Source organism: Gekko japonicus, unplaced genomic scaffold (genome assembly GCF_001447785.1).
Source record: "Gekko japonicus isolate JY-2015 unplaced genomic scaffold, Gekko_japonicus_V1.1 scaffold125, whole genome shotgun sequence".
NCBI classification, from domain to species: Eukaryota; Metazoa; Chordata; class Lepidosauria; order Squamata; family Gekkonidae; genus Gekko; species Gekko japonicus.
The window spans coordinates 914682-941264 of NW_015165834.1; the positions used below are offsets into that span (position 1 = coordinate 914682).

Sequence of the window (26583 nt, forward strand, 5' to 3'; positions counted from 1 at the left end):
TGGTGAAGGCTGTTTTTTTGCAGGGCCTGCTGACAGCTACCCAGGATCTTCAGGAAAGAGTCCTTCTCAGCCCCGTCTCACACCATCCAAACTCAACCCAAGTATCATAAAAAAACATATCATATGATCTTCCCTTCTTACTGGGTTCCCTCTCGTTGCCCACCAGCAACTTGGGCACTGGTAAGAGGAAACAGCAGGGAGACTGGGGTGTGCATCTGCATCTATCCGAGCCAAAAATATACCCAAAACCAATGCTCCCTCTAAACTGTGGAGTCCTGTGAGCAAAAATTCTATTTTGTGAGCTACTGACATTAAAGTTGTGAGCGAGCCATTTGGCTATTGTATAAATTAGTTTGCTCTGGAGCCATCCTTCCTGAGCCGGAGGCTAAAAAACTGTGAGCTAGCTCACACTAATTCAGTTTAGAGGAAACACTGCCCGAAACATATTGTATTTGTATTTTGGGGGTATATTTCAGCATCCCAAATATATCTGGGATTTTTCAGGGAAACTGGGGGGAGGGGGGGAATCCTGAAAAAATCCCAGATATATTCGGGGTAGATCCAAAAAACAGCAGAGAGGAGGGAACATGTTGCTCCTGCCTCTCAGCTGTTTGTCAGGCTTTAGACTTTAAAGGGACTGCAGAAGCCAGCCTGAGGATCAGCTGAGCTGGCGGGATGTGGAGCGATCCCTGCCGGGTCAGTTTTGAGCTGGCTTCTTGTGCAGCCTCGTTTAAACAAGGCTGCAAAGGAAGCCAGTCCAAAGCTCAGTTGAGCCCGCAGAAACTGCTCCCTGCAGGTCAGTTGTTTGTCAGGCTGTCTTCTGCAGTCCCTTTAAATGCCCTGTTTAAAGGGAATGCAATAGAAAGCCCAAAAAACAGCTGACCGGGGAGCATTCTGCTCTGCCTGTCAGCTGTTTTTTTTTTTTTTTTGCATCTTTTCTGCTACTACCCCCTCCCCCCGTTTTTTCCTTCTTGGCAGAAGGAAGCAAGTGTAACCGCTTAATACCCCAACATTTGTGTGTGCGGGGGGGGGGGGGGGGGGATGGGATTCTGAAAAAAAAAATCCAGATCCAAATACAATACCGGTAATGGGATCTGGAATTTTTCAGAAATTCCAATTTTTTTCAGGTCCAGTAGACCTGAACCAAAAAACACCGGTTAAAAAATTGTGCATCCATAGGAGAGACAAGTGCATGCTGGCATCACAACAGCACGCCAATGTCACTTCTAGTAAAAACTGGTAGTGAAATAGGGGACTCTCTAGCATTTCACAAAAACTTTGCTTTTTACTGAAAGTGATATGAAAGCACCGGCATCGCATTGGTGTGCCACCCCCCACCCTCAATTCCTCCCAGGGGTTTGGTGCTGTGTCCTGACAACCCTAGCTCCCAAAGTTAGCAATGGGGTTGCCAACCTTCAGGTGAGACCTGGAGATCTCCTGGAATCACAACTGATCTCCAGATGACAGAGAATGTATTTGTTTATTTATTTATTTTTCATATTGTATCCCGCCCTCCCCAATGGGCTCAGGGCGGGAAAAGTCCCCCTGGATAAAACTGCTGCTTTGGAGCATGGTCTCTATGACATCACATCTATGCTGAGCTCTGTCCCATTCCCAAACCCCACCCTCCCCAAGCTTCTCTACACACATCTCCAAGAATCTCCCACCGCAGAGCTGGCAACCCCCAAATCTCCAGGATTTTCCCACCCCAAAGTTCCCCGCTCCTATTGGCTGCCCTACTTTCTCATCACATCTTTCATTGACAATGCTCACACGTTTCAAAACCCACCACCTGGAATAAAACTGAGGGCATCCCAGAACTCTCATCACTAAAACTCTACCAAACAAGCATTAGCCAAGATGAAAGGTTGGGGAGAAAAATCTCGGACGAACTTGAAATTCGACAGATATCCTAATTTCCGGTTGTATATGTTGACAAAAGTATATAATCATTGTGCAGTAAAACATAAAACAAATTTTGTTCCATAGGAAAATTACTTCAGCATTTTTGTATCTCATCCTCAAAGTTTGATGTCATTACAGCTAGTATTATTTGCTGGCCTGTTCAGATACGTTACTTTGGCCTTTTAGGAGACAAGTAAAGATGTTCTGCCTGTCTTGTAATGATCTGGATAACCCAGGCTAGCCTGATCTCAGCAGATCTAGGAAGCTGAGCAAGGTCAGCCCTGATTAGTACTCGGATAGGAGACCACCAAGGAAGTCCATAGTCACTACCCAAAGGCAGGTAATGGCAAACCACTTCTGTTCGTCTCTTGACTTGAAAACCCTACAGGGTTGCCATAAGTAAGCTGTGACTTGACAACCAAAAAAAAAAAAAAAGGTTTTCAGTGCTTTCTGAAAATTTTAATAGTTGAATCCTGAGATGTTCAGAAGACAGACAGGCATATAGATATTTTAAATACAATTTTCAATTGATGGTTTCTAATGAAATCTCTTAATAAGGGCTTTTTATGCTGTGTCTGATCTGAATGGTTTTTTGGGTGTTTTTTTTAATTTGATGATCGTTACTCCATGGGATTGGGTGCATTTTTGCTGCCTTTGCAATCATTTCTATTGATTTTTTTGTAATTGCTTTTACATTATTTGCAAACCCTTCTGTTTTTTTAATATAATAATGGCATAGATACTTGTTAAATATAGAAGAAAAATCTTATCTTTATCATATAGTTAAATTGTTGCTTAAAGATGCTATTATTATTATTATTATTATTCAAACTAACAACACTTTTCTGTGTGTTTTTTGGCCTAGTCATGATTTATGTGCCTCACTCTTTTTGACCAGTGTGCTCGGTTATTACAGATGTTGTGTGGACATTTCTATACAATGTGAGGTGCACCCTTTCACCAGTAGAGGACAGAATACTACACAAAATAAACTATCATTCCTGGTCTCTTCTACCCTAGAATCTACAGCATTAGCGTTTAAGTTTTTCAGGATGACAGCCCACCATTATTCACAACCTGCAACATGGGACCTACTTTGAATTTTTGAAAGGATTACTCTGCTTTTGTCTCTTGGGGGCCAAGAAAGCTGGGAGCTCCTGAAATTTTAACAGTTGCCTAGAAGAGGGAATTTAGGCAAACACTGCTTGTCATGCAGGCATGGAAAAAAAGACCTGCAGCAGCTGAAATTCCCTCTTTCACGTTTCTTTAAAGACAACAGCATGTCCCTCTCCCTTCACTCAAGGACCCGGGTGCATGAGAACTGCTTCCCGAAGACACTGTACTCATTTTTTAAAGCTTCTTTATTTAAAAATGTTCAGAACATCCTTCAGTATTGGACAATGATGTCCCTTAATCACAATACAGGACATTACACTATAGACTGAGATTAAGAATGTCAGCCGGCCAGCCGAATGTAGCAAGAACTGGTGTTCGCTTATGCAATTGCAGTATGGGTACAATACCACATCACACAGACAGGGCCAACGGAGGGGTCTTTCCCACCCCTCCCAGGCAGAGTGTGAAGGAGGTGAGAAAAAGACTCTTAAGAAGGGTCAGCCCATATGATGATATTCACACACACATTGTGGCTGTGTAGGAGAGCACAGATGGAAAGAAGTTCTCATGAAGTTGGGGGAGTTTGTGAAGGTGGCCTTTGTCATTGCATTTAATGAGACGAGCATGAAAAAGCAATTCCAGTTTGCCAGTCCTTGAAGATATATTCTGTATAAATTAGGAAATACATGGAGTTGCTTTGTACGCAGTCCCAATACTGGTCTCAAATCAATACCATCTACTCTGACCGACAATGGCTCTCCACGATATCATGCAGAGAAAGGTCTTCCCTGATGCCTGCTACCTTTGAGCCTTTAACTGGCGGTGCCAGAGCAGAACATAGAGCATTCTTTACAGAGCCATCACTCCCTCCCTACTTGGTCAATAGACGAGTAAGCTGAAAACTGTACAGTTCCTTGTTTTGGTTTTGGTTTGAGGAAACGACAGCCCGTTCTTACCATGCTGGGGGAGAGCAAGGACTGGTAGTTGAACAACACCCCTGTGGCCGCGATCTGCTCTAACCACTTCTTGCTGGCTTCCCTGCTGCTCTCTTCGTACTCGCCATTGTTATTGTATCGGTAGTTGAGAGCGCCCAATAGCTGCTCAGAGAACGTGCACACGGCTGCCACCAGGGACTGGCAGAAAATGGCATCTCGTCTCAGCTGCAGATCTGTGTCTGGGAGAGAAAGAGAGAGGGGGAGAGAGAACAGGACCAAATGAAACTAAGCAATAGCTCCATTATTTTGACTTAACTTTCTACAGGTCAAGAAGAAACCTTATACACATGAGCACTGGAGAACTACCCATGGAATCCTCCCTACTTTCTTTCCTTGTCAGGGGATTCCAGCTTTCCAATTCATGTTTACAGCAAAGATTCTCCATAGTGACCAAACCTTCCAACAGGATATAGTGTTTATAATTCTCCAAGGGAATATTCAGTTTGAGACAACAATCATGACCAAACGTGGACGAAAAGAGGAGTGGCCTATAAATGTGATATGCACAGAAGACAAGCATAGTTTTCCAGTGATATCACATGTACATCCATCCCAACAGTTTAATGCCTTTTTTCCCTCTGAAGCAGAAAGCAAACAGGCATGTAAACCGCATGCCTGTCTCCAAGCTGTGCTGATGGGGTGCTCTGAAAACAGCAGCAAATCACAGAGCTTTGTTACCTGTGCATTTCAGCAAGGCCAACAGCAACTGGTTCTTCCCATCTAGAAAGGAAAATAAAGACAAAGCACAAATAAAAACTGGAGAATAATCTCCTTGTGTTTAATTCAAGCTTTGATCCCTGCTTCATTTCTAAAGTGCAGGGACTCAAGCAGAAGCAAAGAGGCTTCCTATGTCCCAGCTGCACACAGGCTGATTGTTGTTACTTATTGGTGGAGGTCAGGTGCATTGCACATGTTCAAGAGTCCACATCATCGAAGCTTTTGAGGCTCCAGATTCCACCATCACTCTGCCCCTGCCTGTCACTGAACAGGACCGAGGCCCACTGAATCCTGGCACAAAAAACCGCCCAACACTTTGCAAATGTAAAAAAGAGAGCAGCTATAGTTTCTTGTTAGAGCACTTGTTTTGCATGCAGAAGGTCCTGGGCATCTCCAGTGGAAAGGATTAGGTAACAGGTGATGAAAAAGATCTCTGCTGGCCAATCACAGTAGAAATAATGACCTTGGTAAACCAAGAGCTTGGCTCACTATAAAGCAGCCTCTTGTGTTCAGTGAGGCATAAGGACGGCCTAAGTATGTTCGATCAGTCACAAAATGCTAGAGCAGTCTGTACCCATGGTGAAACAGAGGGATGGCCACCTCTTTTACTAGCCTGCTAGGCACAGAAAATTCTGAAGTTTAGGGTAGGGGTGGGGAATCCAGGTGTTTCTCAGCTACAGTTGACTAGCTATTCTCCTTAGTCAAAACAGAGCAAAGAGAACTGCCCCATGTCAGGAAAATGGGCCAACAAGGGGGCTCCTCATGTTAATCTTGTGATGAGCATGATGTTGTTATGTTGCCTAGAGATGGGGCCACAACTGCCTGGGGCTTACTGTTCTGATTTAGAAATTCTGTGGGGCATTTTACCCAGCCAGTTCTGAGAAGGGATTTCTATGAAAAATCCTGTCACTATCTGGAGGGGAGGGCCGGATGAGTTTATTCAGAAGGCCTAAAAAACACATACGACGTCTAAGTATCAGAGTGGACTTATGACTGCATTGGCTTGTGCCAGAGACTTGCAGAGTCTTCACAGTGTAAATCCACCCCGTTTCCCAATATGTGTACAGTGTGCCTTCTGAAGATTTCTCTGGTGGCAGTGAGGGCTCAACATGTGCCACTCAGGCTAAACTCTAGTTTTAGTGTGCATGCATTTCACTTAGACTACGGTCACGCATACCACATGGACCTGCTCTCAAATTCATAGAATCATAGAATCACAGAGTTGGAAGAGACCTCCAGGGTCATCTACTCCAACCCTCTGCACAATGCAGGAAATTCACAAATACCCCCCCCCACCCCCAGTGATCCCCATTCAGAAACTCCAGCTGGGACAGAATACTACAGCTCAGTTGTTATCAGGAGCTAGGTGAAGTATGCATATGATGCCTATTCTGCAGTCACTCCAGCAGCAGCTACCTATAAGTCACTGGGTTCAATTCAAGGTACTGGTTATTGTTTACGAAGCCCTTCATGGCTTTAGACTTCACCTGCTGTGCTCCACCATGACACCTTTTCCCCTCTAATCAAAGCCTTCTGAAGGTGCCACCCTGTAAATAGGTAGAAACAACAGTTTCTCTGTTGGAGCCCCTACCTTGTGGAATGGCCTGCCTGAGGAAGTTAGGAAAGCTCCCGTACTTCTAGCATTCTTTTAGAGCAGGGGTCCCCAAGAGGGTGTCCGTGGGAGCCATGGTTCCCACAAAGGTTTTTTCTGGTGCCTGTCAAGTGTTTTGAGAAAGTGGGTGGGTCCAGTGGGGTTTTGCCTAGCAAGGCTTCTGATTGGCCACTGAAGATTTGATAGGCTGTGCAATTTTTTTTTAAATGTTGCTTTGGCGGCAGCTACCACCACAGCACAAGGATCTTCACTGTGTCACTGTGTGATTTGGGCTTGGGGGGGCCAACAGTGGGAGGTCTTCTAATGTCCTGGCCCCACTGGTGGACCTCCTGATGGCACCTGGTATTTTTGGCTACTGTGTGACAGAGTGTTGGACTGGATGGGCCTTTCGCCTGATCCAACATTGGCGTCTCTTATGTTCTTAAGGTTTGATTCCCCACGCCTCCACTCGCAGCTGCTGGATGACCTTGGGCAAGCCGTAGTTCTGTCAGAGCTGTTCTCTCAAGGACAGTTCTGGAAAGAGCTCTCTTAGCCCCACCTACTTCACAGGGTGTCTGTTGTGGGGAGGGGAAGGGAAAGGAGTTTGTAAGCCTCTCTGAGACTCCGAGTGAAGGGTTGGGCATAAATCCAATCTCTTCTTTTCTTCTTCTTTTGTAGTCCATTTTTAAATTTATGGTATGTCAGGTATTTAGGGGGGGTTGTTTAAACTGTCTTCTAATTTTGTAATCCTAGTCCTATTACATTGTTTAATTGGATGTCTTATGCTGTATAATTGCACGGCTTTTTATGTGTAACCCACCTTGAGTTCTACAAATAAAGGACATAAACAAATCAATGCATCATGGTAAGTATAGATGCCATGCACAGGAGCATTAAGGACTTCTGCTTCAATTGCCTGCAGGGAACAAGTCATGCCTTTAGTGCTGCCACACCTATCAGAAGTCCCCAAGTTGCAGCACAGGTCGATGATGCCACTAAGCCTATCTCAGGAGAAAAAGGGAACCCACTCACAGTTACATGTGGGGACAAAAACCTGCCAGCAATTTTCAGTTTGTATGAAATCTGGCTGCAACTGCAGCCTGAAGCATTTCCCCCCTTTTGCTCCACCCTTGCTGACCACATCCTCTGTAACTTCTGTGTAACAATGAGATTAACAGAGCTCTCCTCTAGCTTCCCCATTCACAGACCTTCCACGTATTTTTGTATGGTTTCAACCAGGTTCTTGATGCGGAGTGGAAGATTCCAGGGGTCTTCTTGGATGCTGACTTGAATTTTATTCCTGCTCCGGATTGTTGTTTCTTCTTTCTGTTTAAATTCTGCGGAAACAAGATACTTTAAAGTCTAAGCAACTGAGCACTATGCAGAGTAGTTAAGAGGATTGATTGGGCTAGTACATAAATACACTCCCTGCCAAGCCTTCTCTTCTTAATTGCTTAATTGCCCCAACAAAGAAGGAAAATGTAATTCAACTGGGAGTCTGCACTGTGGGCCAATGCAAATTTATAGTTAAATGAAAGCAGTGAAACAGATGCTAAGACTGGAACTACATAATACAAGAGTTGTGTGGCTGTCACTGAAAGCAGCAGCTCTGCAACATCTCTTCTTTTCCCCATAAAATCTAGTAATCCAAAATCAGTGGCATGACATCACCACAGTTCAAATCCCTTCCCCCTGCAACTACATTTCAATGGCTGCTGCTTTCAGGGTGTGGCAATCACAACATGCACTGTAATGCTATCTGGGAAGATGAGAGAGAATGGGCAGATGCCAAATTGCATTTTTGCGGTTCAGTTTGTGGTTGAAAAACCCTGGGGAGCATAAAGCAGGGGACTAAATGACTCCCAGCCATTTCACTCCCTGCTTTTTGCTCACTGCCACTCAGCTGTTTTTCATGAAGAGCAGAAAGCAGTGTTTAGAAAACCCTGCTTTCTGCTCTTCACGTACTGCCATGAATCGTCACAAACCGCATCAAAATTCATGAAAGTTCGTGGTGGTTCTTCAATTTGTGAACATTGCTTTGAACCAGCCAAAATTCATGACAAACTTTAGTTCATCGGCCAGTGCATGCCCATCTCTAAATGAGACACAGGACTGCTATTATCAGCAGCAGCCCACGTAACTCATAACCTCAAGCTCCAGCCTGAGCCACTCCAGTGGTCAGATACTGTATTCAAAGAGTCTGCAGTGCATCTCTGCAGAGCCCTGCTGGATCAGACCAATGGTCCATCTAGTCCAGCGCCCTGTCACTACGTTCTCCAGCAGCGAATTCCACATTTTAATCAGTCTTTGTGATTTCATCTAAAATGGATGAAATCTATAAGAAAACTCCTTAAATGTAAAGGGACTTTCCAACCATTACAGTAAACATTTATGGGCCATCTGTGCAAAAATAAATAAAGGAAACTTCCTTATTCTAAATTTGCTGATCTAACCAAATTTATAAGCCTCTTCTGACCACAGCATTTGAAATACAGCTTTCAGATTTAGAGAGGAAAAGGAAATGCAGCTCATGATCAGGAAATGTGTTTCTATGGGCTGCAGAGAGGGGATGGGGGAAGGAGGGGGAGAAATGCACCCAAGCATCTCCTGGGTCCTACTCCCTACTCTCAGACTCTTCCCTTTCTAGAAGATCAGCTAAATGCACTATTTGTTGCATGCATTTAACAGTGGCTGTTTAAATATGAGTGATGAGATTATAAGAATTTGTTCAACTCCAAGCCAAAAGCCATCGCTGAAGAGCAGCAGCAGAATGTTTGAGAAACTTGGGGGAGGGGGGCTGCAGTGGGTTGCTTTGCAGCAAAACACAACTGACCCACTGTGAACTTTTCAGGCCATTCATCTTCCATGAATCTTTGGGGGTCTTTCTGCATGATCAGTCAAAGCATTCCACAGTCAAATCTCAGGCTTAGTCCTGCAAAACCCTCTTTTTTCAATTACAATGGTATATTATTCCATTGCAGCCAGAATGGGTGTTTATGGGAAAATACATGATGCTGATCACTCTCATTTAGAAGAGTGGAGGCACACACACAAAAGAAGGGGTTTCCAAAAAGAACTCTTAGCAAAATACCAGGATGTCACGGCCAGGGTGTTAAGATGGAAAGTGGGTTACATGTCTAAGTTGCAGACTTGCAGCCATTTGGCGCTTAAAAAGAGAATGATCCGGATGAGCGCTGCACTGCTAGAGAAGTCCAGCAGAAGAGCACACGGCCTTCCGAAGAATTAAAGTATTTCTTCTTTAAAGATCCTAACGTTTAAAAGGCTGGCAAAAATCCTAGCCGGAGTGCATGCGTATCTAGGCTAACAGGGAAAGTACAGAATTTGTTTACAGTTAATTACAGCTTGGGATTTAAAAATATGGAAAAACAGTTGAACAGATGACGCTCTCAAATTATATGAGAATCAGTTGGGGGGCGGGGGACAGATTTATGGCAAACTGGTTTGTTTCTGAAGCGAGAAATGCAATTTTCAGCCGTACCCTTTATTTTCACAGTGGTGTTCTTGCGATGGGAGAAGCTAACTATACTGAGAAAGTAATGCTATATTTATTTATTTATTTATTTATTACTTCATTTGTATTCTGCCTTCCTCCCCAGTGGGGACCCAAACCAGCTTGCAGAGTTCTCCTCTTCTCCCTTTTATCCTCACAACAACCTTGTGAGGTAGGTTAGGCTGAGAAAGTGTGACTGGCCCAAGGTTACCCAGCCAGCTTTCATGGCACAAGCAGGAATTCAAACCCAGTTCTCCCAGATACTAGTCCGACATGCTTAACCACTATACCACACTGGATGCAGGGAGCACAAAAGAGGCTGCCATGAGGTCCAGCCACACCCGAGAGGAGCCCAAACCTGCCCATCTGCCTGATGCAAGGCTCAGTTTTCTGAGCCATCAGCAGCTTCTAAGTGCCTGGTGCTTTGCACCTCTGCTCTTCAGAGGAGCATTTCTCTGTGCAAAGTGTGCAAAAGCATTATGCTTATTACACTGCACCTTATCTGCAAGTATGAAAGATGTGGGTTCCATCCCTAAAGGCTATGATGAATCCCCCCCCCACTTTATCTCTCTCCCTGAGAATAATCTGTTTTTAAAAAATACAAAGAGCATGGAGTATTTCAGCAGATGGAAGGATTTCCATCAAGAGAGCCTGCCTTTCTTGCCTTCTTGCTTCCACTGCAGTCTAAAATATCCCCCAGAACACTATTCCTCAGGGAAAGGAGACCCACAGGAACAGCATTGGGGGGGGGCATTTTTTTAGGCTGCAAAGGAAAAGGAGATGAGAGAATGTCATGATCCACAGATTAAAAAAATTCAGTCCACAGAAACACTAATTTGCAATTAAATCACTTACTGTACTAAATATTATTTCTCAGTACAAGCCTAGGAAGAAGGAATGAATCTTTCCCTCTTTCACTTTATGTACATGAATTCCCACTCCTTTCCCTTTCTACAGCTACCCATGGTACAGCACTATGCTTGCACCTATCTTAACATTAGCCATGGTTAAGCTTCACATCAGTGTTTGAAGCGAATTTGCAAATTCTGGTTAAAGCCCGTTACGGTTCCTGTTAACATTGGTGCATGTATGATGTTACACCCTGGCTAGCCCTCAAAAGGCAAGAAGATGGATTCATGTGCAAGAATACAGGAGGGAGGGAGGGGAAAGACTATTGTGAGTTTATGGCACACTCCCTAATAACAGTCAGAATTTGGGGACATGGTATCTTCACCAAGCCGTTATGTCTCAAGAAATGCTAATTCTCCTGGGCTCATGATCCTTTTGAAGCTTACCTTGTAAACTGTGGTCCATTGGAAAATGTTTGGTTTCTTCAAAAGCCTTGCTTATTACTGGTCCTTTGAGAAGGGCATTGATAGCATCCACCTGCAGAAAGAAGCATCTTTGGTCATTCCGAAAACTCTCCAGGAGTTTCCAGTGAGATTAATTATTTCTGCACAAACAACAAATTACACATGCTGTACTTTAAAAACACAGATGCTTGCTTGAATCAAAATGCCTTCTTCATCTGATGAAACAGCATCTGGCAAATGGTAAGCAGAATTTAAACCATGGCAGGCCTGTGAACTGGAAAGCACAGGAAGGACAGGGCAGCATCAAGACTTAACATTAAACCATAAAGTAGCAATAAAGAACTACCTTGGGGAATCCTCATGCTTGTGCAAACCCTCCAATATTGGACTCACAGGAGCCATCCTATATCCTAGCCTTGCATGCAGCAATTTAATCATGGCTTTCATGGTAAACCATAGTTTGCTGTTAATATCAAACTGCAAAAACTTTGAGTAGGAGCCGCCACTGTACCACCACTGCACCGCTACCGCAAAGAGCGGGGATGCCATCGGGGTGCATGATGGCCCTGGGCCAAAGATCAGAGGGCAGCGTTGTCTTGGAACTTGCTTCGTGGTCCTGGGTCCATCTTCCAGAACCCATCTTGGAATTATGAACTTTCAGAGCACCAGCACTTTATTGTAATTTTGTATTTTATTATGGCTTTGTGCCCTTATTGTTAGCCGCCCTGAGCCCATTGGGGAGGGCGGGATATAAATTTGAATAATAAATTAAATAAATAAATAATTTATGGTTTGTTCGCTTCCCTAGAAATCAGGTTTGTAGAGACAAGGGCAACTCATACTTTTTGGAAGGGACATGACAAACTACGGTTTACTGTGAAAGTGGGATTCTTTAATTGAGACTGCTCTGTGAAGAAATCTTTCATTAGCCAGCCAATGATGGTGGAGGGATGAGAGCAAGGATCTACTGGGATCATTTGTATAAAAACAAACCACAGACTAGGAAGTGGAATGGTAATAGGCAATGATCAAATACAGAACAATAATAATAGATTATTTTATAACTCAGAGGTAAGTGCTGAATTTCCTTTCAGGAAAAGGTTAACAGCTGCTTAGGGCCCCGCATAAGTGTGGAATTCAGTATGCCAACTTGTGGCCATCACTGCTAATTAGTTTTAAAAGATGATTAGGCAAATGTATGTGGTTTAGAACAAAGTTTGAGTCCAGTGGCACCTTCAAAACCAGCAAAGTTTAACTCTGGGCATAAGCTTTCATGTGCATGCACACTTCTTCAGATCTGAAAAAGTATCTGAAGAGGTGTGCATGCATACAAAAGCTCATACCCAGAATTAAACTTTGTTGGTCTTCAAGGTGCCACTGGACTCAGATTTTGTTCTATTGCTTCTGACCAACATAGCTACCCATCTGTATGCAGTTTAGGTCTGTGTTCAAAGTCCAAAGTCATTTATTACAGTATTACACCAGCATGAAACACAGAATAAAATATACCCTAGTCATCGCCCCAAATCATTAAAAGTCTCAGATAAAACTATAATAAACTTTGTATAAGAAACTGTGAATAACATTCCAATAATACATAGGGATATATTTATGAGAGAAGGATTTTAACCTTTAAGACTTAAAATTTATAAAATTATACATATTATATTGGCTTATGTTGTACTTTATGTTTCCTTACATTCTTGAATGTTCAGCCGAGTTTTGCAGGCTGCTGGATAGAATTAGTTTAGGTCTGTGAAATGTAATAGGTAAATGGAATCTCCATGTTCAGAGGAAGTACACTTCTGAATTCCAAATGCTTGGACAAACACTGGCAAGTAGTCATCATCTTCACGTTTTAATTGCATTACTTCAGAAGCGCTAGATTTGACTGAATTGAGATTTGGACTGAATGCTGGCACAAGCAGGCCTTGCTCTGGTTCAGCACAGCAATGTAGAACTTAGGTTCTACCAGCCCGTGATCAGCACTATGTGCCCTGAACATAGTTTCCTATTGCTACTTGCCAGCCCTGGCTGTAATTATGGGGATCATGGAATGTTCTAAGAGCCTGCGGTCAAAGCCACTGAGAGCTTTGCTCTATATGCAGATGCTTGCGTCACTCACCTGATTAAAAAGATGCTCAAGGCAGCCGTGGAGTTTGTCTTGTTTGTCCAACGGTATCCTCATGTCATTGGGAAGTTCATCACCTAATTATGAAAGAAGTACGATTTGGTTTTGCTCCAAGTATCTTTTACTTCAATGGTAACGTAACAATAGTAAGAACTTCTGAAGTAGATGCCTTTCTTCTGAGTTCTTCACACAGCTTTTATTCTGCTTTTAATACTCTGTGCTAGCTTCCTGGCTCCCTCTGTTTTTCTTTTAGTCTTGATATCGGGATTCTGTGAGCTCTTTCTAATGTAGGAGAAGGTGGATTATAAATTCTTGGAATGAATGAATGAATGAATGAATGAATGAATGAATGGTTGGTAGCAGGCTGCAGCTGTGGAAGCACTGATGGGGAACAGGCAAACAGCTGTCAAATAGGCAGGCCCTTGCAGACTACAACCGACTTATGTCCCAAGGGTTGCTGCACTCTTCTCTTTTAATGCCTGTATTAAAGTCATATCTGAAAAAGTGCAGACAAGGCTGACCAAGATAATCAAGGGGTTGGAGCACCTTTCTTATGACGACAAGTTAAAGAGTCTGGAACTTTTCAGCTTAGAAAAAAAGATGACTGGGAGGGGGATATGGTAGAGAGTTATAAAACTGTGCAAGGGGGAGAAAGAGTATCTCCCAAAATACAAGAACTAGAGGACATTCAATGGGGTTGATGGGTAATAGAGTCAGAGCAGACAAAAGGTTAACTAAAATGTGGAATTCACTACCATAGGATGCAGTGAGAAGGCCACAAGCATAGATGGCTATAAAGGGAGATTAGACAAATTCATGGAGGTTAGCTGTTGTAGATTTTCCGGGTTGCATGGCCGTGGTCTTGACATTGTAGGACCTGACGTTAGGTTCAAGACCACGGCCATACAACCCGGAAAATCTACAACAGCTAATGAACTCTGGCCATGAAAGCCTTCGACAACAAATTCATGGAGGATTGGTCCATCAGTGACCACCAGCCATGGTGACTAAAGGGAACCACCACATTCATAAGGCTGTAAACCTCTGAATACCAATGCTAGGAGGCAGCATGAGTAGAAGCACTGACACCGTACCCTGTTTGCTGGCCCTGCAGGGCACCTGTTTGGCCATTGCATGAGACAGAATGATGGACTAGAGGGATCACTGGATGGGTTACCAACCACCAGGATGGGCCTGGAGATATCCCAGAATCACAACTGATCTCCAGTCTACAAAGATTGGTTCCCCAAGAAGAAACTATTGCTTTGGAGGGTGGCATCTATGGCATTATACCTTGCTGAGGTCACTCCCCTCCCCGAGCCCCTCCCCCAAATCGCCAGGAATTTGCCAGTCTGGAACTGACAACCCTCTTTGGTCTGATCCATCCAGGCTGTTCTTACGTTATGAATGTTGCCTTTACAAAAGCACTTACTCACCTGATCCCATCTCATCGCTTCCCAAATACGAGCTGTTACTCCGTACACTGGTGTAGGACAGCACAGAGTCCCGGTTACTGTTACACTCACTGGGAAAAAAATAAGAGAACAAAGAGATGTTATGGGACTCTCTTTGTACAAGAACTTCCGTTAGTGTTTCCCTCCCCCCATCCCTTTTCTATTCTTGCCATCTCCAAGAGCTCAAGGTGACTTACAATGGCTCTCCTATTCTAACACAGTAAAAGGATACTATCTTTAAGCCCTGGCCACCTTTTGAACTCTGCATTAAGAACTCTTCTTTTGATGAAGATGGATGACACCATTGATGGGTCCCTCTAGGCGACCAGACCGCCTACAAATGACTAAAGATCAGGAGAGGTTTAGCAGTTCAAAATTAAACTCAGGATACTTGATTCTCTATGGTGTGAGAGCACAAAGACCTCATCACAACAATCTCAGCCGCTTGACTCCAAAGAATAGATTTAACTGCACCCGATATTAGCACACAGAATGAAGGAATATTGTTCTCCGGTGCCCCTGCTTTGCCTCCTATGTTCCCCAAAGACCAACCCACACAACAGAACCCTGGTTCTCACACAATTCTAAACATTACTACATTTTTCAGGACCTACTTGCAAAGTAATTCTACAGTATTGCCCCACTCGCCTACATGAAACACAGTAACCTCAGACCAGTTAATACTGAATAAGTTCCTCTTTTATTTCTTATATTAATACTTCTAATAGCATTACCAAGAAACCGGACAATATTTCATGGCCATTTTGTACATTATGCTGTAAAAGGTAAAGGTAAAGGTTCCCTTGCTCGAAAGCCAGTCGAATCTGACTCTAGGGTTGCGGGGCTCATCTCCGTTTCAAAGCTGAAGAGCCAGCGCTGTCCGAAGACGTTTCCGTGGTCATGTGGCCGGCATGACTAAACACCAAGGCACACGAAACGCTGTTACCTTCCCACTGAATTGGTACCTATTTATCTACTTGCAATTTCTTGCTTTCGAACTGCTAGGTTGGCAGGAGCTGGAACTAGAGATGGGAGCTCATTCCATCATGCGGCACACGGGTCTCGAACTGCTGAACTACTGACCTTCCACAGCCTGCTGTTCAGCATCTTAACCACTTGAGCTACCCGCAGCTCCTTCAGATCCTATACCTGAACTCAAATTCAAAGCCAAAACCTCAATTCGCTGGACCACCACTCAGCTGTTCTGTTAAGGAATGGGATCTGTAACAATTTGCTTCTACTTGTTTAGATATTTTTGATCTTGTGTGAAGGTCCGTGTTTTAGACACCATTTAAACAGAGGTGGTGCGCTGCATACTTTGACTCATCTTTCCACAGACTAGTCTCCTAAGACAGGTTCTCTCCCAACTGACACTCTGGAGATCCAAACCACAGCTGAACTGAACTGAACTGACAGCGTAACAACTTTTATCTCTCGCTTCCTCCTTCTATTTGCCTTCTCCAGCAATCCATGGGCCCTGACAGCTTGTTAGCTGCTGTGCACATACTCCGAACAGGCACACAGAGGACTGGCGACTGACAGAAAGGGGCAGGACCTCTGCCCATCTGTTATACCTGCTTTACTCCACAACAGAAACCCAAAGTGGTTTATAACATTGTTCTCCTTTTTTCCATTCTGTCCTCACAACCTACGTTCCCTCTAAGCTGTGGAGTCTTGTGAGCAAAAATTCTGCTTTGTGAGCTACTGGCATAAACATTGTGAGCGAGCGATTTGGCTACTGCATAAATCAGTTTGCTCTGGAGCAGTGTTCCCTCTAAGCTGAGTTAGTGTGAGCTAACTCACAGTTTTTTAGCCTCCAGCTCAGACATTTTTGTCTTAGCTCAGGAATGATGGCTCCAGAGCAAACTAATTTATGCAGTAGCCAAATCGCTGGCTCACAACTTTCATGCCAGTAGCTCACAAAGTAGGATTTTTGCTCACAGGACTCCATAGCTTAGAGGGAACATTGCTCTGGAGCCATCCTCCATGAGCTGACTCAAAAATCTGTGAGCCGGAGGTGAAAAAACTGTGAGCTAGCTCACACTAACTCAGCTTAGAGGGAACACTGCTCACAACAACAACCCTGTGAGGAAGGTCAGGCTGAGAGTGAGCGACAGGCCCAAGGTCACCAAACAGGGTTCCATGGCTGAACGGGAATTTGAACCTGGGTCTCCCAGATCCTAGCCGACCACTCCTACCACTATACCACACTGCTCCTTGGGGGCAGAGCCCTGCCCATTTTCCCCACCATAACTCTTGGAATTCTGTTGCATACATACTATATAATAATACTATGTAGTATTTGCCCAACTTCTCAAGATCGTGATGACAAAAATAAAAATCCTTCTCTCCATCTCTACTTGATTTCTCCTCGTAATACACATGTTCTCAAAGATATTGTATTTCTCTGCATTTCTGAAAGTGATACACCACTTTTAAGAAGACTGCTAGATGAGAGAAAGACAGACTCCTGCAACGGAGCATGGCAAATGCAGGCAAGTATCCTCTCAGCTGTACATTCTTGGCTCACTCCCGTAAGCACCATGGTATCCATTTTCCGGCTTGAAACTATCAAAACACATTTAATTCCCCCTTGAATAGCGATTATATATGTTATGTATGCTTAATTGTCTGTCGATGTCTAAAAAGAGATAAGATGGAATAATCTCTCTCATGTCCAAATTCTGAAACAAGCGACAGCCCCACTGGGAATTTGCCTTTGATCGTACTATGTCATCCTGGGTAGATTAGGCTCAATTATAGAACCCATTAAACAAAACAGAGTGCAAGAGTAGGCGTCATATGAAATGATGGATAAAATTATTTCTTTGCTGCTGAAATATGTCCGCTGTGCATCAGTACCTTCAAGTATGCAGACACATTACCCTCGGAGAGTTGAGCCTGCTATGTACACCAAATGCTTTTTCCTCTGGTACCAAAACTGGGGATTTAAACCATGAAAAATGTGCTTTTCTACTTCTTCAATGCTCAGCTCTTAGACAAAATAAACGCCATTAATTCCTGTAACTAGGAATGTTGAGCTCATGACAGTGGTGGTTTAAATTTAGAAAGGAAAGGAAATAGCACTTCTAATTGAATTGCCATGGCCTATTTTGTTTAATGTGCCGATCGCAAAACATGCTGGGGATTTTCTATCAAGCCATCCAATTTGACAGTTCTTGGCTGATGCTCAGTAGCTTTCAGGTCTCGGCAGTCATTTTAAACTCTGCCATTTTAAATTCACCTATGGCCCCATTTCCTTGCAATAGAGACACAGGAGAAATAGTTAGTCCACTTAAACAAGAGTGCTCACAACCACCTGAGTGCTCACGACCACATGGTCCTATTTACTGTAGATATGCTAGGGGAAAGAGAGCATATCCCTCAACTGATTATTAGGGTGTTCCCACTTTAAGCCATTTTGTAGGGCTGCTAATTACTCGGGGCAATTTGTGGATGGAGCCTGGAGAGAGCAGAGTTAGGGGAGGGGGTGGTGCTCAGCAGGGATGTGATGCCCACTAAAACTGCTGTTCTCTCTAGGGGAACTGATCACTGAAGCCTGGAAATCAGTTGTAATGCTGGGAGAACTTCAGGCCCTACCTGGAGGTTGGCAATCCTGTTCCAATGACCTTTCGATAGGGGAGGAGGTAGCGTTGCCAGCTCTGGGGTGGGAAATATCTAGACATTTGAGAGGTGGAGCCTGGGAGGGCAGGGTTTGAGGAAGGGAGGGACCTCAGTGGGCTATAATGCTATACAGGCCCCGGTCACACGGGAGGATTTGCCCCGTGAAACGGACGGGTTGAGGGTGCATCAAACGGGCGCAATCATACCGCAACATCTGGGGAGTGTCACGCACCCGTCCCCGATCCATCCCTTCGGCCCGAAAACACACATTGAAAAGGTACCGGCAACAGAGCACTACCTTCCGGATGACGCGCGGCAACTCCAGGTGTCTGATCGGGGAAGCGCTGGTAGCCCGTTGCAGCCAGCGCCATTCCTCCTCCCACGCATGCGCACAAACGCGCAACGTCCGTTTTGCCACACTACGTCTGATCGCCTGCCGAAGGCCATAGCACAGAGCCCCAGGGGTGCGTTGGATCACGCTACCATGGTTCTTTTTGCTCCGGCTCTAATTTGCCTCCCTTCAGCAGCGCAATATCCCGCTTGTGTGACCGGGACCACAGTCTATCTTCCAAAGCAGCCTTTTTTCTCCAGGGGAACTGTAATCTGGAGACTAGTTGTAATTGTGGGAGATCTCCAGCCACCAACTGGAGGTTGGCAACCCTAGGAGGGGGATCTTAATGCTACTAGTCTACTCAGACTACACCTGTTGGAGAGAAGTACCTGAAATGGGAATTGTAGCTCCTAAATCCTCAAAAGAATAAGTGCTTCTTAAACGGAGCATTTCCTGTTGGGTTTCTTTCTCCCCCCCCCCCCACTGCCAATCATGGAGACTTTTGCTGAAGTGCCTACACCAATTAACAGCTCTCATAACATAGCGTAAACTATATTACAGTTTTTACCAATGTGCTCTGCTTGCACAAACTGTTGAATATGTATTAAAATAAAAGGTTGGTAGAAAAGATTGCAGAAGTGAAGTAAATATGAGTGAAATTTCAACTTGATAAATGTAAAGGGAGACTGTCAAGGTGTAACTGTTAGGAAATGCAGTGTCTTTAAATGAACCCTTAATATAATTTACTTTTCCTTGAAAATAATACCACTAAAGGCCAAATCACGTTATGCTTTCTTCCATGTTCATTTTGGAAGACTTCTTTTTCTCTCTCTCTATCTCTTTTCCAAAGGCAGCCACTAGGGGTTCTTTTTCAAGGAGGAAAACTGTGTACGGAAACAAATTTTAACCCATTTCTCCCCTGCAATTAGCTCTCACACACATACACAAACATACACACAAAGCTAACCCAGTGTGCTTTGTACCCCTGGCTGGGAAAAACAGTACAGGTAAGATGTCCCTGGGGTAAAAACAGTTATGGGGCAATATTTGTCAGCATGAAAACTGTGGGAAAGCAAAGAGTTAAATAGCCTTCCCCCCAATGCAATTCCCCTCCTTGAAACAACTGCATTTATAAAAGCAAAATAAAAGCCTTTTACAAGAAACACAGAAGAGACTGTAGCATCTAGTTCAACTTCAAGAGGAACATAGAATTTGGTCTTTGTGAATCTCTGATATCTTTACTGAATCTGCCTCTAGCCTGCCATGTTGTTCTGTAAATTGCACTCTTCCTTCTACTGGAAGGAGCTGCGGTGGCTCAAGTGGTTAAGACGCTGAACTGCAGGCTGTGGAAGGTCGGTAGTTCAGCAGTTCGAGACCCGAGTGTGCCGCATGACGGAGTGAGCTCCCGTCTCTAGTTCCAGCTCCTGCCAACCTAGCAGTTCGAAAGCAAGAAATTGCAAGTAGATAAATAGGTACCACTTCAGTGGGAAGGTAACAGCGTTCCATGCGCCTTGGTGTTTAGTCATGCTGGCCACATGACCACAGAAATGTCTTCGGACAGCGCTGGCTCTTTGGCTTTGAAACGGAGATGAGCACTGCAACCCTAGAGTCGGATTCGACTGGCTTTCGAGCAAGGGAACCTTTACCTTTTTCTACTGGAAAGGGAAAAAAATTCCTTGTTCCATTTCTTTTGAGCTCAGAGTTTAAAACAAAAAAGGCCCAGCTTGAGCTATGTGATGTTTTCATTGATGACAAATATGCCAGGAGAAGCAACAGGTTAGTCCTGCCTTATAAAAACAAAATTTTCAGACACCTGAATAAATATTTGGAAACTGTGGTTTTCAAAACCATCTTAAAAAGGGAGGAGGGGAGGCAAAATCCAGACATTTGTTATTTTGCCATGCAACATCTTAGCCTTCCGAGAAAAAAAAAATTATAGATAGACTTAAATGGAAAGAAAACTGTTTTTTACAAGTACTACTATTACAAATACATCCAAACAGCCTGAGAATTTTACATCACCACTGCAGTTTACTGCTGTATGACATGCAGAGAAAATAGTGAACATATCTGGGAATTCGATTCCTGGTATCTCTAGTTGAAAAAAAACCAGGCAGTAAATGATGCACCTTAGACCTTGGGGAGATACTGCCAGACAGAGTAGATAAACTAGCAGTCTGGTTCATTATAAGGGAGATCATGTGTGTTTACCATGGAATCACAGATTTATCCAGCTAAAACATTTCTCCCCTAAACCCGGGGATTTTGTATAGTATTCAGTAAGTAAAGTGGCTGAGTTCATTCCCAGGTTAGTCTGATCTCAACAGCTCTGGGAAGCTAAGTAGGGTTGACCCTGGTTAGTTCTTGGAGGCAGGACCACCAGGGAAGTCCAGGGGTTGCTATGCAGAGGCAGGCAATGGTAAACTACCTCTGTTCTCTCTTGCCTTGAAAACCCTATGAGCTTGCTATAAGTTGGATGTGAGCTGATGGTACTTTACTCCACCAGGTGTAGCCAGCAGGACACCAATTTTGCTACTGTTTGATAAAAACGTGGACTTGAAGTCACACTACTTGCTTGACACTGGCAGCTAAGGACATTATAGTAAGAATGCCTAATGCGTATTCTGTAGGTGCCTCAGCTTCTTGGTGCTGTGACCCACAAAACACTGAATATAGAGTACATGAAATTTAGCCAGAGGATTTGGTCTGAAATCAACTACTAGCCAGCTCAAACAACAGCGTTTTCCTACCACAAAGTGATTAAAAAAAAAAAAGACACACAATTTGGGTATGCTAAGAAGTGGGATGGAACCAGTGGACAACAGGAAGAAAGGATTGTACACCCTGACTGAAATGCATTTTGTGCCCTGAGGTAGAATAAAAGTAACTAGATGAGACCCCAGTGAAGCCTGAGAAGAACAGCTCTGATACCCCACTTTTTTCTAGCTTAAGGAGTTTCAAAGTGGCTTACAATCGCATTCCCTTTCCCTCCCCACAAGGGGCACCTAGTGAGGTATGCGGGGCTGAGAGACTTCTGAGAGAACTGTGACTGGCCCAAGGTCACCTAGCAGGCTTTATGTGGAGAAGTAGGGAATCAAACCCAGTTCTCCAGACTAGAGTCTGCCACTCTTAATCTGCCACTCTTAATCGCCACACCATGCTGAGGTATAGATAACTCTCCCATTAAAAAAAAAAAATCTGAGAGTAAAATCTGAGAGTACACGGACAGAAGTCAAGTCATCCCTCAGCTGTCAGTCTTGACACCAGGCTTTTGCAGAAGAATGGACCTCTGGGCCTCTGAAGCCCCATTGTATAGTTTTAATTTGGGCAGCTAAGAAACCCCTCATTGGCTGGCAGCTCCTGCTAAAACAGTACGTTTTATTTTGTTCTACCCTCCTCGTGTATTTAAATTTATTCCATTTCAGTCACAAAGCCACAAAAGCCCAATGAAGGTTTCCCCCACATTCCTGGTTGTCAGATCTTCCTCATGAAGGGAGCTGTGGTTAATTCTTTCTATTCTGAAGTGCCTCAGACTGGTGGTGCCTCCCAATTTGAGTCATGCAAAGATTCTGCCGACGGCATAATCACTACTCTAAAGTCCAATTAGTCTGTGTTCTCTGTGGATGGTGTGTTTGTACACACAGGACAACAAATTATCAGTTTCCCTCACGACAGCTGCTGGGCAAGTCTCAGACTTACAAGCTTCTGCTTCTGAAAAAACCACAAAAGATCCCCTCTCTCCAGCTGCAGCGCTTCGCTGGATAAAGAGAAAATTCTTTCTCCTGACCTCACTCGACCTGCATGATCAACTGAGACCCTGCTGTAAGTCGATCCTGTGACAGACACGTGAACCGTGCCAAATTGCCATGAACCGTGAACTGGATACTCTTAAACGCATACTGTAGGAACAACCATTACGGCCTGTCCCAAGCTAGACAGTGTTGTCTGTTACTGTACTGCAACACGCTCAGGGTTGAAGCATACGAGAGACAAATCGGTTTCCTCGTTTTAAGCTTCCAGCCCTTTTCAAGCAGAGAAAGAGCCAGTAAGCGTTTAAGATGTTTTGATGTTTAGTCTATTTGACAGAAATACGAAAAGAAATGGAGAAAAGCAATATTCTCTGTATGAGCAGGGATAATCTGCAATATAGAACAAAGGTATGTAGTATCAATAATAGATTGGGAAACAGGAAATACAAGAGGAGGGCCCTGTATGGAATTGAGGGGCAAAGGAAATCTTATTTCTTCTGAACTTTCCTGTTGACTACCCCCCCACAAACATCGTTGCTTCTCTGCTCCTGCTTTCCCCAGCCTTCTTCTCCTCCTTTTCATCATCTTCCCTTCCTTGCCAATGCTACTTTTTTAAGGCAGTATTTTGTATTGCTTGGTGCCTGAACTCCAGCACTTTTCTTTTTGTGACATCCACGCACGCACACATATTATCAATAAGTGGGGGGTTACCACCATATTAGTATTATTTCTAACAATGCCAATTTCCCCCCTTGCAAACTGTGAGTATGGGTTGGCTTCGCTGTGCAAAACTGGCCTCGTTTGCGATTCTGGCTACCTGTATAGGGGTCACCCCTACGGTTGCCAGACTCCAGCTGGGGCCTGGGGCCAGAGTTACAACTGATCTCCAGACTAAAGAGATCATTTCCCCTGAACGAAATGGCTGCTTTGGACGGTGCACTTTATAGCACTATACCCTCCTTCCCTTCTCCAAACCCAGCCCTCCCCCCCCCCCCCCTCCCCTCCCACCAAATCTCCAGGAATTTCCCAACCCAGAGTTGGGAGATTTGGAGGGGCCGTGGCTCAGTGGAAGAGCCTCTTCTTGGAATGCAGAAGATCCCAGCTTCAATCCCCAGTAAAAGGATCAAGAAGGAGGTGATGTGAAAGACCTCGACCCAAACACCCTGGAGAGTCACAGCCAGTCTGAGTGGACTATACTGACCTTGACTGGATTCAGTATAAGGCGGCTTCATGTGCTCCATCCCTTTACTAACGGATACAATGATATTTACTCTTTTTGCAATAGAACATGTGGGGAGATCATAGTTATTAAAATAAAAGAGCAGCAGGCTACACACAAATACAAGAGTTATTTTTAGCAAAAACGATGTTACTAGCATTTCTCTGGGTGCATGGATTTCTGCCCACACAGCACAATTTTCCTGCCTTCCTCTTTTTGCATCAGCCTGAAATGCCCGCGTTCCAGTTCCTTGGGATCCCATGTCCCCTAGGAACAGGATTAAGGGGAGCATTCAGGGCCCAGTGATGAAGGAGAGTACATCAATTAGCAGGGGTTGTGTTATATATAGGGCTACTAAGCCACCCTCTCCCCTAGCTTTGGGGCATCCCCCATTCCCAGCTCCCATTCCTAGCCACCACTGGTGCACCAGCAAGAGAAAAATATTCTAAAATAATCACCCTCAGTGACAGTGTTTCCTTAAAGGTAAAGATAAAGGTTCCCTTGCTCGAAAGCCAGTCGAATCCGACTCTAGGGTTGCGGTGCTCATCTCCGTTTCAAAGCCGAAGAGCCAGCGCTGTCCGAAGATTTTTCTGTGGTCATGTGGCCGGCATGACTAAACACCAAGGCGGACGGAACGCTGTTACCTTCCCACTGAAGTGGTACCTATTTATCTACTTGCAACATGGAAGTGACATCAGTTCTCTCTAGAAATTGCTGGAAACTCTATGGTAAAACCACAGAATTTCTGGCAATTCCTAGAGCGGTATGACATTGCTCCTGGGTTTGTTGGACTAGATGGCCTATATGGCCCTTTCCAACTCTGCGATTCTATGATTCCACCTCTCAATCACACCCACCATGAAACAGAGTACTGTGGAGACGGGCTGGGATCATTCATAAAGAATTCCATGCATCAAGGCTGAGGAAGGGGACAAGAAAGCTGTGCTCCATTTGTGACACTCACTCATGGCTTTTCCTTCCTGAAGCTCAATCATTAAGTACATGATTATTAGCTTGTGATGTGATGCCAATGGGGGCATTTCCTTCTTTCCACTGGTTCTTCTTTTCATATCGCTACTTAAATTAATCTTTGCTTAATGTGCCTCACCTGCCCTTTCTGCCGTTCCCAAGTCCTCGTTATTTTCTGCACTGCTTTGCTTTCCCATTGGGCCTAGGCCTGACTCACTCCCCCACACACCCCAGGGCATCAGTACTTTTCTTTGTCTCTAGATCTCTCAAGAAACAACCATGCTTCACCACTGAATGCTATTCCCAGGACACACACAGGCTTTACTAGAGCTATCATTCTTTCATTATTCTGAAAACTGTGGTCCACAGACAAGCAGAGGCCTATGATGTACTTTCATGGTGTCCCCAAGATTTCAAAGACAATATTAAAAAGAAAATTCCGTAACCTTTCCAGAGAAAGGGTGCCAACATAAAATTCATCTCCTGCAATCCAACAGTACTGAGACTAGTGTTAGCAAAAAGACAACTAATTCAGGGGGAACGCACTTCTCCTCTCCATTCACTCTGTCTATTCAGTATAGCCACATGCATACAGAAGGAATTTAAGTGTTGGATGAAAGCCTTTGTAGTAGCCCCAGTGTGGCAGCCATAACGTAACAATAATGTTCCCAAAAAGGAAGCCCAGAAGAGCAGTTCATAAAACAACTGAGTTTAAAAGTCATTGCTCTGTTTTCTGGGTACAGGACCTCCTTTGATCACAGAATGTAAGATCTGCATATTATTATGCACAATATACAAATAATAGTTCAAGTTAGTTTAAGTCCCATTTCAAACATTCAATTGCTCATTCGATGAAATGTAGCCATGATCCACTTTACCAAGACTGGATTCTTGTACAGCAATAATCTATATACTAATAGCCAAGTGTCCCCAGTGCATGCGGATACTTATTTCCACAAATTGGGGGCACACGGAGGCTCAACAGAAATTCCTGCACATTTGAGGCATTACTTAGGTTTGCAGAAAAATCTGACATGTTTTTTAAAAATATACGGGGATACTTAAATCCCCCCAAAACTGAAACTGCATTCTCGCACATGCATAGAGAATGAACTTGATGTTTGGAACTGTGGCGGAGCTTGCTGCTGGCAGCTGCAAGGGAGCCGGGGGAGCCTTGGTGGCCAGGCAACTGGGATCTGAGCAGGGCTCAAAACTGTTGCTGGGGGGGGGGGGAGAGAAGCCGCGGCTGGCAGGCAGCTGGTGGGTGGGCAGCTGGGAGCCACGCAGGTCTTGCTGCAGTTGCTGCAGGGCGGGGGGGAGGAAGCCTGGGCGGACGGGTGACTGGGACCCGGGCAGGGCTTGACGTCATTGCTGCTGGGCTCACCTGCGGCTGCCTCCTCCTCTTCAGTGAGGACCATGGGGCATACTCCCCCCCGCGAGTATCGTGGGTCCTGTTTCTTGTATTTCACCTAACAGCAGAAATACTTTTGCCAATAACCAAAGCCCTTCTTTCATGCATTCAGTATATCAGGTGCTACGACGTTTTGTGGTAAGGGTAATAGTATTAAAATGACAAATTTAGATTGGGTAGAAGTGTGAAGAAGGTTTTCTTTTAACGGGACGCATGCGAAGGACACCCTGTCCTGGACGGCCCAGGTTAGCCTGATATCATCAGATCTCAGAAGCTAAGCAGGGTCAGCCACGATTAGTACTTGTATGGGAGACCACGAATGAAGTCCAGGGTCATTATGCAGAGACAGGCAATAGCAAACGGCCTCTGTTTGTCTCTTGCTTTGAAAACCCTATTGAGTTGCCATAAATTGGCTGCAATTTGATGACACTTTCCACTATGCTACGGACTCGTGGTCCACAGTTTTAGCCTAGTAGCATATTCCCAGATATGTGAAGCAATAAAGTGTACTCTGATGTCACAGATTCTAACAGAATTCCATTGTACA

The 26583-nt window shown here is 44.3% G+C and overlaps 1 protein-coding gene across 1 annotated transcript in view; it reads right to left on the minus strand.

The window, feature by feature from the left end:
- PREX1 (phosphatidylinositol-3,4,5-trisphosphate-dependent Rac exchange factor 1) overlaps positions 1–26583 on the minus strand; it is a 202993-nt gene that overhangs the window by 13708 nt on the left and 162702 nt on the right. The window contains exons 27-32 of the mRNA XM_015410907.1: positions 14716–14804; positions 13274–13356; positions 11131–11221; positions 7533–7661; positions 4695–4736; positions 3978–4195 (exon numbers count right to left, since the gene is read on the minus strand). Coding sequence (XP_015266393.1) covers positions 3978–4195; positions 4695–4736; positions 7533–7661; positions 11131–11221; positions 13274–13356; positions 14716–14804 — 652 coding nt within the window. The remainder of the gene's footprint in view (positions 1–3977; positions 4196–4694; positions 4737–7532; positions 7662–11130; positions 11222–13273; positions 13357–14715; positions 14805–26583) is intronic.